This window comes from Lontra canadensis, unplaced genomic scaffold (genome assembly GCF_010015895.1).
Source record: "Lontra canadensis isolate GAN:19392208 unplaced genomic scaffold, GSC_riverotter_1.0 scaffold3, whole genome shotgun sequence".
NCBI classification, from domain to species: domain Eukaryota; kingdom Metazoa; phylum Chordata; class Mammalia; order Carnivora; family Mustelidae; genus Lontra; species Lontra canadensis.
In genome coordinates, this window is record NW_022630997.1 from 19751631 (window position 1) to 19768799 (window position 17169).

Consider the following 17169-nt stretch of genomic DNA (forward strand, 5'->3'; position numbering starts at 1 on the left):
ATGATTTCTTTCACATGAGCCCTGAGAGTACAAGGTGGATATTTTCCAAATCTTTTCTTGAGTTTCTTTACCATAACTGTTCCCCGATCTGCCACAAAGACAGGCTCACAGCTTCCCCTCTAACTCACGCTGGTTCAGAACAGCCCAGGTGGGTGCACGGAGTGCCGTTGACAAAGCAGAAGAATAACATGTGAAGTGCATGTTCTCCCTGCACCCCTCGCCCCTGCCCCACTGGGGGTGCCATCTACTGATCTGCCCATGTGGAGTGATTTCAGATTCCACAATGGTGACGGCTGATTCCTCTCTGGCCGTGGCCTCTGTGGGGGAACTACTGCAGAACCCTGCCGAAAAGCTGTTTTGTTCAAAATAGGTTTAATGTGCTCGGAGAGGAAAATCACACAGGTTGGTCTGAAGTTTATAGAAGGCACTGAGGAGAAAAACTGCTGAAGGTGTGCTTCTTAAAAAAAAAAAAAAAAAAAAATCCTTTAATTCATTGTAGAATTTTAGAGCTGGAAAGGACCCTTAAAGTCTGTCCCAAACTCTCATTTTAGAGAAGCTGGGACCCACCAAGGCTGTGACTTGTTCAAGGTCACCAAGCTGAATGGAGGTCAGCCCATAAGTTTATTATTTCTTTTTAATCTTGCTTTAGGTTATTTTTCTGGAAATGGTTAACAGAGAGTAGCTACCTCTTTCATATGGCTCCCCTAATTAAAAGTTCATCTTTGCAGGGAGCCTGGGTGGTTCAGTCTGTTATACATCTGCCTTCAGCTCAGATCATGGTCCTGGGGTCCTGGGAGTGAGCCCTGTGTTGGGCTCCTTGCCCAGAAGGGAGTCTGCTTCTCTCTTTCCCCCTCCCCCTCTCCCCATACTCATGCTCATGCTCTCTCTGTCTCCTTCTTTCAAATAAATAAATAAATAATCTTTTTTTTTTTTAATTTTAAGTTCACCTTTTTACAGAAAAGGTAAAAATCAACAGGCTGCATCATGGTTCTTGCCCCTCATGACCTTCATTAGAAAATTTCTACCAGATGTTTACTTTTATAAGTTATGAATCTCTTGTAAAGAAAATCGAGGCTTCCTGATTAAGTGGGAATTCTAAGAAAAAATAGTTATTATACAGTATTTTTCAGTAGTGATGTACTTCTGAAACCTATTCCAGAATTCTGATATTACCTAAACAGAAGGTTGCCCGTATTACCCCAATGGGACCTCCCTCCCTGGTGTCAGTGACCCAGATCACAAGTATGATGCCTGGGAGGGACTAAGTAGCTTCTAGAAGTTACACCCTATGCCACTTTCCTTTTCTCTGTCCATTGCAAACCTTGTAATCTGATCGCAGTACTCTTTCAATCCACTGCCAATCAATTGGATCTGGCTCTCATTTGCTGTCCTTACAATAGAGGTAGAAATACCTTGAAAAGACCAGTGACCTTCAGATCCACCCTACATTTCAGCATGTCTCTGCCAGTTATTAAATACTCTTTAGCTTCTTCATTTGACCACCAGCTGCTCATTAATCCAATTATAAGTTTCCTTTATCCAACCAAACTTCCTGCCGAGTTGCTTAACTCTCAGAGTGATGTGTTTGCCTTTGGTGATTAGACAGCCCAGAAGATACGGTCTTGTTCAGACATCTCAGTAATTTAAGCTTGACCTCACTCTACTAGTGCAACACCCAACATGTGCCTCATGAACACGGTGCAAAAGCCTCCTTCCCAGGAAGGCTCACCGAGGTTGGTTTCTGTCCTGCAATAGGCACCCTGCCCCTGGGTCTCACACCAGCTTCAGCAGCAAGGCATTAGGGAGGCTTCTGACTCATGTCCTACTGTGAAGGCAGCGCCTGGGCCCTCCATTTGGATTTCTGGGTCCTGAACGGAGGCAAGCTCCCTTTTTGGCAGGAGCGTCTGTCTCCATATGGAGAGTCAGTCTTTGCATCTTCTGTTCATTAAGACATCAGCCTCACTCAGCCTTGCTCTCGGCTGCCAGACGCACTGGCATGCCAGCGGGAAGAGTTCCATCAGGAAGGGGTCTGCTGCCTTCTGAAGGCAGGAAGGCACCACTTTGCCTGCAGGACTGGACCTGCACAGCAGTGTTTGTGGGACTTGTTCCAGCAGGGCCTTTAGAATACTCTGGAGTTCGGCCTCCAGGCCTGCAGTTAGAGTCTCTGGGTGGGCCATCTGTAGCTCCCACAGGGGCAGGGCGGGGTCCTTCCACCTCCTTGGCCATTCTCATCAGTCTCCTGGGTTCCGGCCACCAGCTCCCATGGCCCCAGGCTGCTCGGCAACGCCCTGAGTTATGTTAGAGATATAATAATGAATTATACAACGGATTATACATAATTAATTTATAATAAAACACGCACAGAATGGTTTAATTTCTCCAAGTGAATGATGGGCCACTGCCAGATCCTGCTGGAATACATTCCCTAACTGCCTGCTTCCTGATCTGGAGATGATGGCCAGCCACCCTGGGGAGGGACCCTGGCCAGAGGAACCTGCCAGTTCCCAGATTCCCTCCAGGCTACCTCTGGGATGTGTCCCGTAGAAGGAAAATCCTTCACTGACTCTATTGTTCTAGACCGGGATACCCATGGGAGTCTCACTCCCACCAGGGACTGAGGCTGGGTATCTCCTTCACTCTCCCAATCTTTCTTTTGGAGTATGGGAGATGCCAATGCGTTTATATTCAACCCTTCCTTCCTTCCTTCCTTCCTTCCTTCCTTCCTTCCTTCCTTCCTTCCTTCCTTCTTTCCTTCCTTCCCTCAACAACTGTGTGATGAGTGCCTATTCTGTACCAGACTCTGTCCTTAGCTTGGTGTGCCTGAGGAAGCAAAACCCACCGATCCTTGCCCTGGTGGAGCTTACATTCTAGCAGAGGGAACAAACAACAGGAAGCATAATGAATAAGTAGATTTACAGTGATAGAGAACGAAGAAGCCCAGCAGGGTAAGGGTGATCTGGTGGGATGCAGGCAGACTGTAGTTTTTGTTTTGTTCTGTTTTGTTTTTACTTGACAGACAGAGATCACAAGTAGGCAGAGAGGTATGCAGAGAGAGAGAGAGGGTGGGGGAGAAGCAGGGTCCCAGATGAGCAGAGACCCAGATGCAGGACTCGATCCCAGGACCCTGGGATCATGACCTGAGCCGAAGGCAGAGGCTTTAACCCACTGAGTCACCCAGGTGCCCCGGCAGGCTGTGGTTTTAAACACACTGGTCAGGGCAGGTGTTACGGAAAAGTGGCAGCCTCAGTAATGGCCAAGCTCTCCAGGAATGAGGGCTGGGAGGGTGGGGAGAGGGGGTACTCGTGCGCCTACTCCAGGCTGCTTGGTTAGGAGGTCTTTCAGTAACATTTGTAACTTCTGGTTGCAGGTGTTCAGGATGTTACTGTTCCTGCTGCTGCTGTGGTTTCTGCCCCCAACCGAGGGGTCTCAGCGTGCTGAACCCATGTTCACTGCAGTCACCAGCACGGTCCTGCCCCCTGACTATGACAGCAACCCCACCCAGCTCAACTATGGTGTGGCAGTCACCGATGTGGACCATGATGGAGATTTTGAGATCGTTGTGGCAGGGTAAGTGACTCCCACCCTGATTCTGACAAATCTATTAGTCAGCTTTTGCTGTGATAAGGCTGAGTAAAAAATACCAAAAGCCAATGGTTTGCAACAATTCGTTGTCTCATTCCTAGGTCTGGGCTGGGCTCCTCTCATTCCTAAGTCTGGGCTGGGATCCGCTGGGCCTCTGGAAGGCCATGTCCTTGCCTTTTGCTACAGCAGTGAGGTGATGGAGGCTGGATGGTTTTTCAGGGAGGGAATTTGAACACTCTGCTTCAAGACATGCACTTTGTGTTTTTAAGTCTCCTTGTTATACAAGTAACACTACCTTAGCAGTGGGATTGTAGAAGCTCTACATAGGAAGGGCTTAAAGGTGACGATTATGCTAGAAGTCCTGCTCAAAGTGGCCTTTGCACAGCATTTCCCGTAAGACTCAGAAGACAATAATCATTCCTTTCAAAGAAGGGCGAAAGATGGGAATTCACGACAGCTAAACTTCTTCTAAAGCACACCTTTGTGTCCACTGCTCCCTTCTTTCCCGAGAAGCAACACCGTGTAGTAAGAAAAGCATAGGATTCGGAGTCCAGATAGCTTGAGTTCATGCCGTAGATCTAGAGCTTTCTAGTCGCTTGACCTTGAATCAGTCCCTTCCTCGATGAGATTCCGATAGATCATCTGTAGAATCAGGAAAGGTGTTGCATGCGCCAGTGTGCTGTCAGTTCTGCCAGAAACCGTCGATAAGTGTTATTTCTGGAGCCCTCGTTGCCAGGCACCGTGCTGAGCCTTTCCCCGGCCCTGTCTTCCTTAAGCCTCCTGACAATACTGTGAAGTACATACATGAGAAAAGGAAATCGGGTGGGAAGCGATCAGCCCTCATCAATTAAAGGGGACATGGGTGGGTCAGGATTTGAACCCCAGGGTTCCCTACTAGAGCTACTGAACTGCGGTTGTGCCAAGTTTTGTTATCACTTCAAAAATCATTCGATCCAGAAAATCACGAGGGCCTGTCCTCTTCATTCTGGGAGGCTGAGCTTGTATGGCGGTGTGAAACAAAGTCACTGTTAGGTGGCATCGCATGTAGCAGTTGCATGAAACAGTGGAAAGCACTGACCTTGGAACTGGAAGACCTGGTGTTAATCCTAACCATACCCCCCAACAATTGTGAACCTTGTGCGAGTTCCTTAGCTATGTGGTGCCTACTTGTCTCACCTGTAAAATGGGCATATTGAAGTTCACCCCCACCCACCACATCGGACGGGGTAAGGATCGGCTGTGATGATGCGTAGGAAAGATACTTTGTTAAGCACGCTTCTTCTTCCATTTATTCATTTCTTCTATCCTGTGAAGAGTAGAAGGTACACGATTCTAGACCTTCTAGAAATCCGAATGAGTGCCCTGTCCAGTGGAACCTTCTGCGATGATGTAGATGTTCTCTGTCAGGGCTGTCCCGTATGGTGTCCACTAGCCACAGGGGGCAGATGAGCACTTGAAATGTGGCTACTCTGACTGAGAAACTGAATTTTTTTTTTTTTTTCATTTAAATTCAATAGCCATATTGAAATTAGCACAGTTCTGGGTCTGAAGGAAAAACTAAAGAAAAGAGTGTGATAGAAAAAGGAACATCAGAAGGTGTTGTGATGACCCTTACTGCCCGAGGTGACTGGAGCAGCTTGTCCGTGCTCAGTGACAGTCTGGTGTCTCTCTGACCAAGAAGCAGCCCATCTCATCAAATGCTGCCTCCCAGAGCTCTGAGCCTCTGCTTCCAGGACTTTGAGGCTGTCTGAAAGGTCCTAGCTGGTCCTGCCTCCTGTTAGGTGGCACCAGCCTCCCTCAGTAGCCCCTGGGAACTGACAGAGGACAGAGGATAGTGGGGCAACCATCCTTCCCTCACCCTGAGCCCTCTACAGCTCAGTGCGGTTACCACACTGGCCCTTCACCTTGGACATGGGCTTCAGGTGCAGCTCTCCATCACACCCATCCTTGGACACGCACAGTTGCCGCTGCATCTCCCGAGTATGCAGTTTCTTTCTTTCCAAGCGCTCAGCATTCATTACATCTTCCTTTTCCATGAAGTCCCTCCCTCTGTCTCTTCCAAGGAGCTCAAGAAGTTTACTTCTGTGTCTTCAGTGGTAGGGAGTCTAGACCATCCTTTGCAGTCACCTCACAGAGATAAATCCAGGCTAGCTCGCTGCCAACCACGGGACCTGAGGCACTTTGTGGTCCTCATCCTGCGTCAGCCAGAGAGCAGGGAAAGAGCCTTCTCTCATCTCCCAGAGAAGGGTTGAGCCAGGCAGACCCTGTCTGGGAAAGTTTGGGGTGCCGAGTGTTCTTCGGCAAGATGATATTGCCGGCTCCCAGCAGAGGAGAAGGCTTGCGTGGAGGACAGGATGGTGAAATTGGGCAGCCTCCCAGCTCCAGGTCATGCCTTCTGTGTGGCTGTTGTGAAGCATTGTGAATTCTCAGAGCGTCAGAAAGACACGTTCTAATTTAAGTACCAAAATACGTTCCAAAGGCAAATATAACTTTCTATTATCTTGAGCTTAGGATGATTTGTCACTGTCTTCTTCTTTGGGCTGGATAACCAAGGGTTGACTGTATAGACATATTTAAATCAGGACCTTGGGAGGTCATTTGGTCCACCCCTTGCCTTCCAATAAGGCCACACCTATAGCTCTTAGAAGGTTCATTTATTGAAAGCCTTCCAAGAGAATGTATGCAATCTTTTTGTAATCTAGCTCAATTACTTATGTCAAGAATCTGTCTGACAAACTGAATCCCTCATATTAGAGTTTAATAAGCCATTTCTTTTAACTTTCGCTTTGCCATTGCATTTGAAGGTATAAACCTAGTGGTCGCCATTCTTTTAAATAATGACAGCTAGGATCACTGCTCTGCATTGTATTCTCTGTGGACTTGGCCACGTTTCTGGCTTTGACTCTTGTTCTATGTCATCTACTCTATACCCATATTTTAACTCCACTTCCATCTCTGTTTGATTGTAGACTCTGTTTAAGAATCATGCTGGGGGGGTTGAAATTTGTAAAAATTGAATGTGAATCCCTTTCCCCGGGGCACCTGCGGTCCAGCTTATGGCAGGCCCACTCTGTATTATCTTATAGACTTTCCCATTAGCTGGTTCCTGAGGGCATTTACCTTTGCGACCTGTGGGATAATGACCAGCTCTTCAGTGTATAAGGCGCTGCATACTTGAACTTGTCTTAGATGTGTTGACCTTGTAGTGTGTCTGACTTGAGCCCTGTTGCTTTGAGTATTTACTCTTTGAATAGGTTTGTTTTGTTTTGCTTTTTTGGTATCCTCGTTCTGGGTATTGATGGCATTGATTTTGAGCATGTTGCGGGTGAGTTTGTGTTGTGTTTCAGTTTCTTGAGTTAATTGTGATGGAAGGCGTGTGCGTGCATCTGACTCTGGGAGGAGCAGAAAATGACCGCCCTTTGTTCTGCCGGGATGGGGGAGGGAATGGGTTGGCTGTGCTCCTCCGCCACAGCTGGGCGAGTGCCTCCGCATATGGAGGGCTGATCTGTTGACCGGCAGGTGCACGATTGTGGTCCTGCATGCAGTCTCCTCCCTGCAGGGGTCGAGGGGAGGATTTGATCATCCCCAGAGACATCTGTGCACGCACAGACCATGGAGGGTCTTCAGGACTGGTTCTCTGGGTAAATTAAAAGCTCAGTAGCTTCCCCTTTTCTCGGTGGAACTGAACACCCAATCCACGGTCTCCCGTAGTCTAGAAAGGAATTCCTGTTGGTGTCAATCTTGCACAATTCCTTCAGAGCAGCTTTTATTTCCTGGGATATCCCCAGAGGCCTGAGATAACCACCCCCCGACACACACTTTCAGTTTCCAACAGAAGTTTTGCTCAAATGGAAAGACTGTAGTGGTTGTAAAGTTTAAATCACAATTTAGATCAGTTTTTCTGCACAGAGCGTTCATTTGATAAAACCTTAACACATTCTTCACACTTGGAAGGGTTTTATTTAAAGGGATGCTCATACCGTAAAGCAGTGTTTCATGTTGTCCTTAATTTTGCAACTATGTCAGAAAACTTTTTTAATTTACTAAAGTTAATTGAATTATTTAAAAGGCAAACTGTATTCAATTACCAGATTAATCATAATCATATAGGAGATATGTTTGCCCTTATAAGTAATAAGAACAATGATAAAGAATGAGATATTTATTTATGGTTTAACCAAAGCAGGATTTATGCATTTTATTGTAAGTATATATAGATACATATAGTGTATATAGGTAGATAATAGTTAGGTAGATGTAGCATCCATGTAAATATATGTAGGTTTATGTAGTCTATATAAGTCTATATGTACATATACATACGCACTTTTTAACAAAATAGGAAAAATAGTTTGGAACTTCCTGTGCTAATTGTTGCTTTGTAAAACATTTTAATAGATTTGATCATCAGTTTTGACAACTTTAAAATGTTAGATTAGTTCATTCAGTTCCATTTACCTTTCTCTTTTAATTTAAAATAGATCTCACAATGTGATAACACTCATGTGTTTTATCACCAAAAAATCCACACAATATAGATGAAAGTAAAAAATCCATCTTTATCAACCCCCCAGTCCTCCTTCAAGCACATTCCAGTCCTCTCCCAGAATAACAGTTGTTTTCAGTTTGGTGTTTATAGTTCTAGAACTTTCTGTGTTACATGCAAATATATAATTTTTGGAAGAATCAAACTGATACATATTATTCCAAAACTCACTTTTTTCACCGTATAGTATGTTTATTGTTCATATATATATATATATATATATATATATATATATATATATATAGATCTAGCCTTTTTTTTTAATTGTTTAGTGTGGATGTACCACATTTGTTTTGTCACCCCTCGAGTGACATTTAAGCTGTCCCTCATCTGTGACCATGGCAAACAATGCTGAACCGCGCACCTCCTTACCCACATATGCAAATATTTTTCTGGGATAGACACCAAGCCGTGGAGATGTTGGGAATGCCGTGTACATTCTGGATCTTTGTAAACATCACCAAATTGTTTCCAATCTCCATCTTTTTCTGTTTATTCAGAGCCTAGAAATAAAAGGTAAGTTTGGGGATGATTGAATCCAGCCAGCTCTTCAAGCCCCTAATATGGGTCCAGCCGCATAGACCATGGGGCCGGAACCTGATCAGTATAGATGTAATAGTCCCAAGGAGGACAAAGCCTATTCTGTGTCTACAAAAGGAGCTGCCGCTGTTAGAAACCAGATTGAGGAACTTCAATACTTTCTGATTCCAACTGCTAAGAGGACTTCCTCTAAAGCCTCATCGACAAAAATATATTTCTTAAATGGTTCACCCCTTACCCTGAGAGTCATTGTCATCGGCGTCATGGTGAAATGATTGCGGGGTGCCAGCTTCTTTGCTGTGGGTAAGCATGGACTGCCCCTGATCTGGAATACTAATGAGACATGAGCCAGAGTAGGAACGGGGGCTTGTAAACGCTTTCTTAAAACTTTTCTAAAAAGGTTACTAGCGGTGCATGGCGGGTTTTCTAGAGATGTCTCATTGCTGCGTCTGAACTTCTCCCAGAGGCAGTGGCCAAAAATTCCACCCTGCATGCCTGCTCACAGGCTCTCCTGACAGCCCAAGGTTCTGAAGCCCCTTCATGGTTAACCCTGGCGACACCCTCTACGCCCCGCCAGAGTGAGGGGACAGAAGGTGTAGTAGGCAGAATAATGGCCTTCAAAAGATGTCCGGTTGCAATGCCCACAGTCAATGAACATGACTGTGCAGGTGGGATTAAGTTAAGGACCTTAAGATAGTGAGATGATCCCAGATTATCTGAGTGGGCCCAATGGAATCACAGGGTCCTTAAAACTAAAAAAAGGGAAGCAGAAGAGGAGGTCACAGTGATATGAGGTGAGAAGGACCTAGACTCACCTTCCTGGCTTTGAGGATGGAGGGAGGGTCACAGGTCAAGGAATATGGGTGGGCTCTCGAAGCTGGAGAAGGTAAGGAAGTAGATCTACCCCTAGAGCTTCTAGAAGGGAACACAGTCATGCCAACACTTTGATTTCAGCACAAACCAATGACGGAATTCTAACAGACTGAAGTGTAAGATAATCAGTTTGTAACATGTTATGCTGCTCAGTCTGTGGTGAGTTGTTACAGCAGCAATAGGAAACTAGGACGTCAGATTATTGGTGTGATTTTTCAGAGAGAGGATGGTCATTACCTCAGAGAATTTTAATAGTATTATTTTAATAATTTCATAGACTTAAAATAAATACCTACAAGCATATTACTTAAAAGAATAAAGGAAGTATACCTTCAACGGAAGTATTATTTTTAACCAATGACAATTCCTCATCTGAGGAACATGTGCAGTTTGGGGAAGAATCCCTAAAACACACTTTGTTTCTTAGTGACCAGCCACCTTAATTCACTGTTTGACACCCCGTGCCTTAGATGGTTGGAGGTGGGGAGAGGGACTCTGGTCTTTTAAAGATCTCATTGTCCTTGGTGAGACAACACACTGAAACAGTGTGAGGTCATGAGCAGCCCGTACCCTGGAGAAATGCGAACATTCCAGGAGTCAGACAGGATGGAGAGCACTCCCAGGTGAGAATTGTCAAGGCCTTGGAGGGGGCATTTAGAAGGACAGGTAGCACGAGGGTCTGTTTAACCAAGGATCAATGTCCTCTCCAGGTCGAAGACAGCTTTAGGCTTACTTGGATTTTGTTGTTTGTTTGTTTCAAAAGTAATTTCTTTTTTTTTTAAGCATTTTAACAAAAAACTGATTTTCACATAGTGAAGAATATTTATAAAAAGCCATTCCAAAATAGTAATATAATTAAGACCCTAAAATTGCCTCTGCTGAAAAAGGCAAAGCTACTTTTAGTAGTCTGAGTTTTTCATCCATTCAGAAAGTGGATGTAGGCCCCGTCTCCAGTCACCTTCCTTGAAGTCTGTCTTCTCCCCAGTTCTCTAAATGGTGGGCTGGACAGAAGGCCTTCCTTGTCCCACCCCAGCTTCCTGAAGGACCAGGCACAGGGCAGGCTCTCATGGCTCTCCCCACTCCATCTCCCCATTGCTCCTGACCTGGTGAGTCACTTTCTTCCAAGAAGGCTATGGTTAGGACTTCATCTCCCCTCTGAAGTAGTTTGTTTTGAGGAGCAGATACCTATAGGAAAACATGCAAGGATGTGAAAAGCTAAAGCATAACCCACTTTGGATTTTTGTCCTGGTCTCCCCTCATTTACTGTCAGTTCTGAAGGAGCAGAAGGAGTTTGCTGACATCATCGCATCTTAAACCATCACCGTGGTTTGTAAAACGTGTGGTATCTAACTGAGCCTCGGTCACATTTTTTTCATTTTAACATCACTAAAATTAGGATGTGACCTACGACAGGCTGCTTGGACTAATTAGAAGACTTTCCTTTCCTAGAAATACTGCAATAATGGTGAGTCTTAGATGACGCCGTAGCTTTGGTGAGAGCACTGTAGGTAGTGTCTCATTTTGCAGATAAGGAAACGGAGGCCTAGGGATCTGCTGAAAGTCATAGAGACAGTGAAAGATGAACTATTATTCTGCATATGCTAACGAAATCCAGTGTTTTATCTGTGTTCAAATCATACTCTTTATTGATGTTTCTCTGCCTGTTAGTGACTGAGGCTTGGTTTGAAATACCCTAGTGTGGTAGTCCCTTTCTCCCTGGGACTCTGTGTTGCTGTGTCTTGAGTCTACTTTATTAGGTGCAGTTTTGACTTCTTTATTATTGAGATGTGATGGACATAGAGCATTACTTTTGGGTGTACAACACAAGGATTTGATATTTGTATACACTGGGAAATGATGACCACATCAAATCTTAGACTTCTTATGTTTTCCTGGTAAATGAAGCCAGTATTATATAGTGACCCCATCTATCCCTAATTATGCTCTTGGCCTAACGTTACTATAACTATTCCATCTTTCTTTTTGTTATTGTTTGCCAAGAATATCTCTTTTCATCCTTTTACTGTGAACTTTCCAAAATCCTTACGTTTTATACGTGTTTCTTGTAGACAGCATGTACAGTTTACAGTTCTTTCTTAACTGTTTGACCATGTCTGTTCTCCTACTGATGAGTTTAGTCCCTTCCATTTAATGGGAACATTAATATCTTTGAACTTGTTTCTCTTACTTGCTCAATTTTCATGTATTTAATGCTTCTTTTTCTTTCTTGCCTTAAAAAAAAAAAAGATGTATTTATTTTTAGAGGGGGAAGAGAGAGAGAGAGAGAGAGAGTTTTAAGCCGACTCTGGACTGAGTGTGGAGCCCGACGCTGGGTTTGATCTCATGACCCTGAGATCATGACCTGAGCCGAAACTGAGAGTCAGACGCTCAACTGACTACGCCACCCAGCAGCTCCTCCTTTTTTGCTTTTTAAAAAAATGATTGATTGAGCAGCTTTTTGTGGGGTGGGAAGGAGGGAGATCCTTATTTTCTAAATCCCATTTTTTTGCCTCTAATTGATTTGGGACTTTTATCCTCTTCTGTTCTTTTAGTGGCTTCCTTCGAAATTTTATGATACATTTTTCACAAACTCTCAAATTATCTTGACACCCTTCTATAACATTACAAGGACTTCAGTCTCCTTTAACTCTTGAGTACCTCTTCCTGGCGTACATATAGGATGTCAGCTTTGCCCTTTGAAAACCCTCCCACTTATAATTGTTATTGTTGTTGTTGTAATTATCTAAAGGCAGTGTCCTTAATCAGGAACACCAGCTCTCTCCAAGGGTCCTGGATTAATGTAGGACTCTAGAGTTCAGCGTCCCCCACTGTGCTGCCAGGTCGAGGGCTAGTAATACCCTTCACAGTGCTCTGAGCCCCTTATTCCCATTTGGTTAGGCCCATCAGTGCCAGATCTAGATTCAGCTCCCTTTTCTGTGGAGTAGGGTGGTTCTTGGAGATTTTCCTTATGTTCGTGAGCCCAGTGATAACATTAAAATTTTTTTTTTCTGGAACCTACTTTTTTTTTTTTTTTTTAGTGGTAGGGTTCTTCAGCAGTCTCTCATATGGATGGAATCAGAAGTCTGGAGTTGTCAATAATTTGGAATCTCCAAAGCTTGCTTTTCTATTACTAACAGGACTAGGGAGGGTATATGCAGCTAAAGGGAATAGTACTGAAGAAGTTCTCCCTGTTACCTGTTCAAAGATGCTTGAACTCACTTCTTACAAAATGGAAAGAGCTCTACAGCATGGGAGATTTGGGTGTGGGATGGAGAGGGATAGGGATGTGTCTGTATGGGGAGAGAAGCACATACAGTAAGCCACAGGCACTTGGGTAGTCAGGCCAGACCCCTGGACTGTGTCTCTCTAGAGGAGCAGGGGGAGTCGAAATCAAAGTCATTTCCAGTTTAGGTGATATCATCTAAGGTCACCAGTTGTTGGCTATGCCAACCAAGGAAATGTGTGACTGTGTACATCAAAAAGGATCTCCTTCCCCCCTAAGCAGCCATCTTTCCATGTTGTTTATAGAGTAGAATTACAGTCATATGAAGTCGTGGACAAGTACCCAGTGTGTTTTGACAAGCCCTAGTGCTGTAGTCATTCTGTATGCTGGTCATGAATGGGCACTGGGAAGATAAACAGGCTAATGAGGATTCTCCCTTGTGGGGAGGTATCCTCGAGAACAATACTGCATTGGTGGACTTAATACACAGAATAGGCCAGGAATCTTCTCTTTGGACCTCCATACCACCTTCATGCCTTCTTTTGGGATGGACATTCTCTCTCCTTTGGAGAACAATTCTAATCATAGGACCCAATGGAACAGCCATTCAACAGTCTGGTGTTCCCTTTGACCTAAGTCTCACTAATCAGCGTCTTGATCTGAGATTTTCCATCCTGAATCAAAGAAGGAAAGCTCTAACTTGCTCTTGGATCATGAGTTGTAAGGTTATATCACAAAACAACTATGGATATATCCATGTCTCCCACCCCACAGAAGAATCTGAGAGAATGAAGATGATACCCAGAGAGAAAAAGAGGGAAGAATCCTGGGGTATCAAGACCATGATTCTTGTCCCTGAAACCCCCAGAACTATGAGTCTCCTGCACCTCTACTTCAGTTCTTTTTACTGATAAATTTTTCTCTAGAGCCTTTTCTCTAGAGTGACTTTACTTACGCCAAAACTAATGACTTATAAATCTAGACAAAGCAGCCTTTTTGCAGGCGAGAGCAAGCACCCTATCTGATGCTGTGTTGCAGACCAGAGCATAACAGTCCCTGCCCCCAAAAGAGACCCGATGGCTGTCTAGTCAAAGAGGAGATTCTTAAGAATATCTAAGAATAGTTGACAATCTGCGATCAGTGTTAACATGTTTTTGAAGGAGTTTTTGCTAGGTGGGTCAGATTGAGAGAGAAACTCAAAGAAATATCACAATGTTATTTAATTATATACTTATATCAAAAATTCTTTTTAAAATTTCTCCTCTCACATTAGATTGTCAGCTACTAAGGGCAAGAACTTTGTCTTTTCCACCTGTGCACCAATAGCCTAGCGTGTAGTCAGTGTTCAGTGAATAAATAAAATGAAATAGACAGGGGTCTTATGGATGGATGGAGGGTCTTAGGTAAGAGAATTAATGAAAATAATAAACATTAGCTATACTCAAGTGATTTACTCAAGGACCTTAGCCTCAAGAGCAACATCAGTAAATTTAATAAACAAAATCCTACATGTCTATCTTATATGTGCATAACTGTGTGCTCAGTGCTTTGGCAGGTACAAGAATACAGACCCTTTCTTCAAGCCATCTTAGTTGTAAAAGAGATAAGACACATATAGAAATAACAGAGCAGAATGTCATGTGAGCTATAGGAAAGAAACACACTCCATGGTTGGCCCACCTATCAGGTTCATCTCCCCATTGAATATTCCAGTTTTTTCAGTTTCTTATTAACACTGAATTTCATCTGAGTTTCTTTCTCCCCTGTATGGAATTCCTTGATGACGTCATCGGTTTGATCTTCATTACAGCCAAGATCCCTGTGTTCATCTCCCTTTTATTAAACCACAATAATGGCTTGTTGACAGAGTAGTCCCAAGGAACTGACAGCATCATTGGGCCTCCAGTCCTGGTTCCTCCAGTCCTGGTTCTTCCTGGCTCCTGTCTAACACTTCAGAGAGGCAGTGGAATTCTCCAAAATGCCCTGCTAACCAGTTCTACAAATGCCAACCTTGGTTTTTTTGAACATACACTTTTCCATTAGTAGTCTGTTGTCCATACTCTTCCCTCCAAGCTAAATAAAGCAAAGTATGGAAGAAGGAGGCAGAGAAAGCTAGTCATTTCCCCCAAATCCCTCCAAACAGACGGGCCATAATTCTAGTTCCTCCAATACCTTTTCAGGTTGCTTCCTTATTCTAGGAAGCTGTGGCTGCACCAGGCTATATAACCAAAGAGGCACGCTCCCTCCTCCCATCAGCCTTTGCTCCACTGGGGCTGGCCTGGGAAAGTCTTGGTTAAGCCATTTCAGCACCTGATCCCTGGACAGCAGCAGAGTCCAGGAACAAATCTATAGGCTGAACCCTGTCCTTCCCCCAGTGCATCCTTCCATGAAAACCCTTTTGCTTCCACAAATTAGGAAAACTCTGAAAAGTATGGCAAGTCTCATTATAAAAGTTTCCTTTCTATACAACTTATTAAAGTCAAAAAGCAAGAGCGAGTGAAATAACCAGTATTTCCAAGTTTCCAAGGACATATCTAAAATCTAAGTTTCAAATGTACCTAACATTTCATGGGGAAATAAATCTTTAATTTTAAAAAGAAGAAGCAAAAAGTAGATGAGTTCATTCTTGGCTCAAAAAGCTGGGAAGCTATGCCCCCAGCCTTGGTGCGGCGGCGGCCAGGACTAAGCTGGACGGCTGCGTATGCTCACAGGTCCAGGTGAAGAGCCTATCCTGCAGGGCCCAAGGCCGGGGGCACAGCAGGTGCTGCAGCAAGGGCAGGAGAAGCCACGCGCACCGCGTCTCTGTTCCTCATGGCTCAGGCCGCAGAGCTTGCCGGCGACCCTCCACGGTGTCCCTTCATGGCGCCTGCTCCTGGCTCTGGAGAGAGACCTTAGAGCAGAGTATGACGATCTTGTTGATAACTATTTATGTGCAACCTTTTTAGGAAATAACTTTATAAATAAACGTGAGTACTGAGCGGTTTACAAAAATAAATAAATAAATAAATAAATAAATAAAGCTGGGAAGCTAAAGAAATTATCTAGGGACACTGGTAACTTCCTGATGCCTATCAGGTAATAATACTTCCTAGGTTTGGTGAAGACAAATGAGATAAGGCATGTAAATTGCTTATCACAGCACCTGGTATATACTAAACACTCAGTTCTTAGTGTGCTGGGGGTAATTATGTTTATTTAATGCCTAAGGTAACAGTATCCTGGACCAACCCTCATCTTAGAAACCTCCGTGTGGGTCTCTGTCAATGCCTTTTTCCATCAACTGGATAGCATAGCACTGTGGAATATTTTTTGCTTTTTAATTAGAACTATATATCTTTGTTGTTCATTTTAACAGGTCATTTAAACATTTTTATGCCGCATTGTCTGCACACATGTGAACCTAAAATAAGTTGTCTTGTACTTTACTTAGTTTCCTATAAATCAACATCCCACCTAGGAAAAAGTTTATTTACCCCTCTTACATCAGCCAGCTCTTATTCATTTATTCTACAATTTTTTCAAGTAAGCTCCTATGTGCCAGGCACCTTGCTGAGCCCCGGAGGTTAGCAGTGAATGAGAGCAACTCCTGCCTTCACTGAGCTCAGAGAGAATCAATATGCCTGATGAATTAAAGAAATTCTTACTTCAAGAAAGGATTTCAGCTTCCTCTAACCAAATCTTTCATCAGAACTCATAATTTGTAACCAGAATCATTTCTCATTCCCACTGTCCATTCTTACTAAAAGATGCTAATAAGAAATGGAATGATAAAACAAATGGGGCTAGAAAGAGAAGGACATGACTGGGGCAATCCATGAATTAATCAGCCCCTGAATAATCAAGAGATGATATATAAAATGTAAGTTCATGCCTTCTTAAATAATTAAACATATTAAAGGAGAGACAAAAAAGACCACATTTCAGAAGAAATTAGTAGCCTTAAGGCAGTGGGTGAGCAAAAAAGAGCTCTATAGTAACGTTTATAAGCCTTTTCTATATTGTAATAAACCAAGCAGGTAGCAGTAAGAGGGATGGTTATACGGATTCTCACATATATTTGAAAGTAACGGATGCCAACCTAGAGGTCACAGAGTTATTACAAGGCATCTGAGACTCCGTCTGTGCCCAGGCATTTCATCAATAGACACTAAAGCACGGCTGCTATTATATGGAGATTTTTTTAAACATTGAAAAGGTATCTTCATACTTGAAAAGAGTTGAAAACCACGGCCTTAAAATATGTATTCATGGACAGTCGAAACAATGGGGTTAAAGGAGCCAGAAGAGGGTCACTGAAAGGAGGAGAGTGGGAGACTTCAGGCAGGAAATGCGGAACGGGTGTGAGAAGAGAGAAGTGGGAGATGGAAATAGAGAAGCAAGACAGGAAGTGCACACGTGGCATAGA

The 17169-nt window shown here is 43.7% G+C and overlaps 1 protein-coding gene across 4 annotated transcripts in view; it reads left to right on the forward strand.

The window, feature by feature from the left end:
* CRTAC1 (cartilage acidic protein 1) overlaps positions 1 to 17169 on the forward strand; it is a 147778-nt gene that overhangs the window by 14976 nt on the left and 115633 nt on the right. For all 4 annotated transcript variants that reach the window (XM_032882798.1, XM_032882817.1, XM_032882826.1 and 1 more), the window contains exon 2: positions 3368 to 3567. In XM_032882798.1, coding sequence (XP_032738689.1) covers positions 3368 to 3567 — 200 coding nt within the window. The remainder of the gene's footprint in view (positions 1 to 3367; positions 3568 to 17169) is intronic.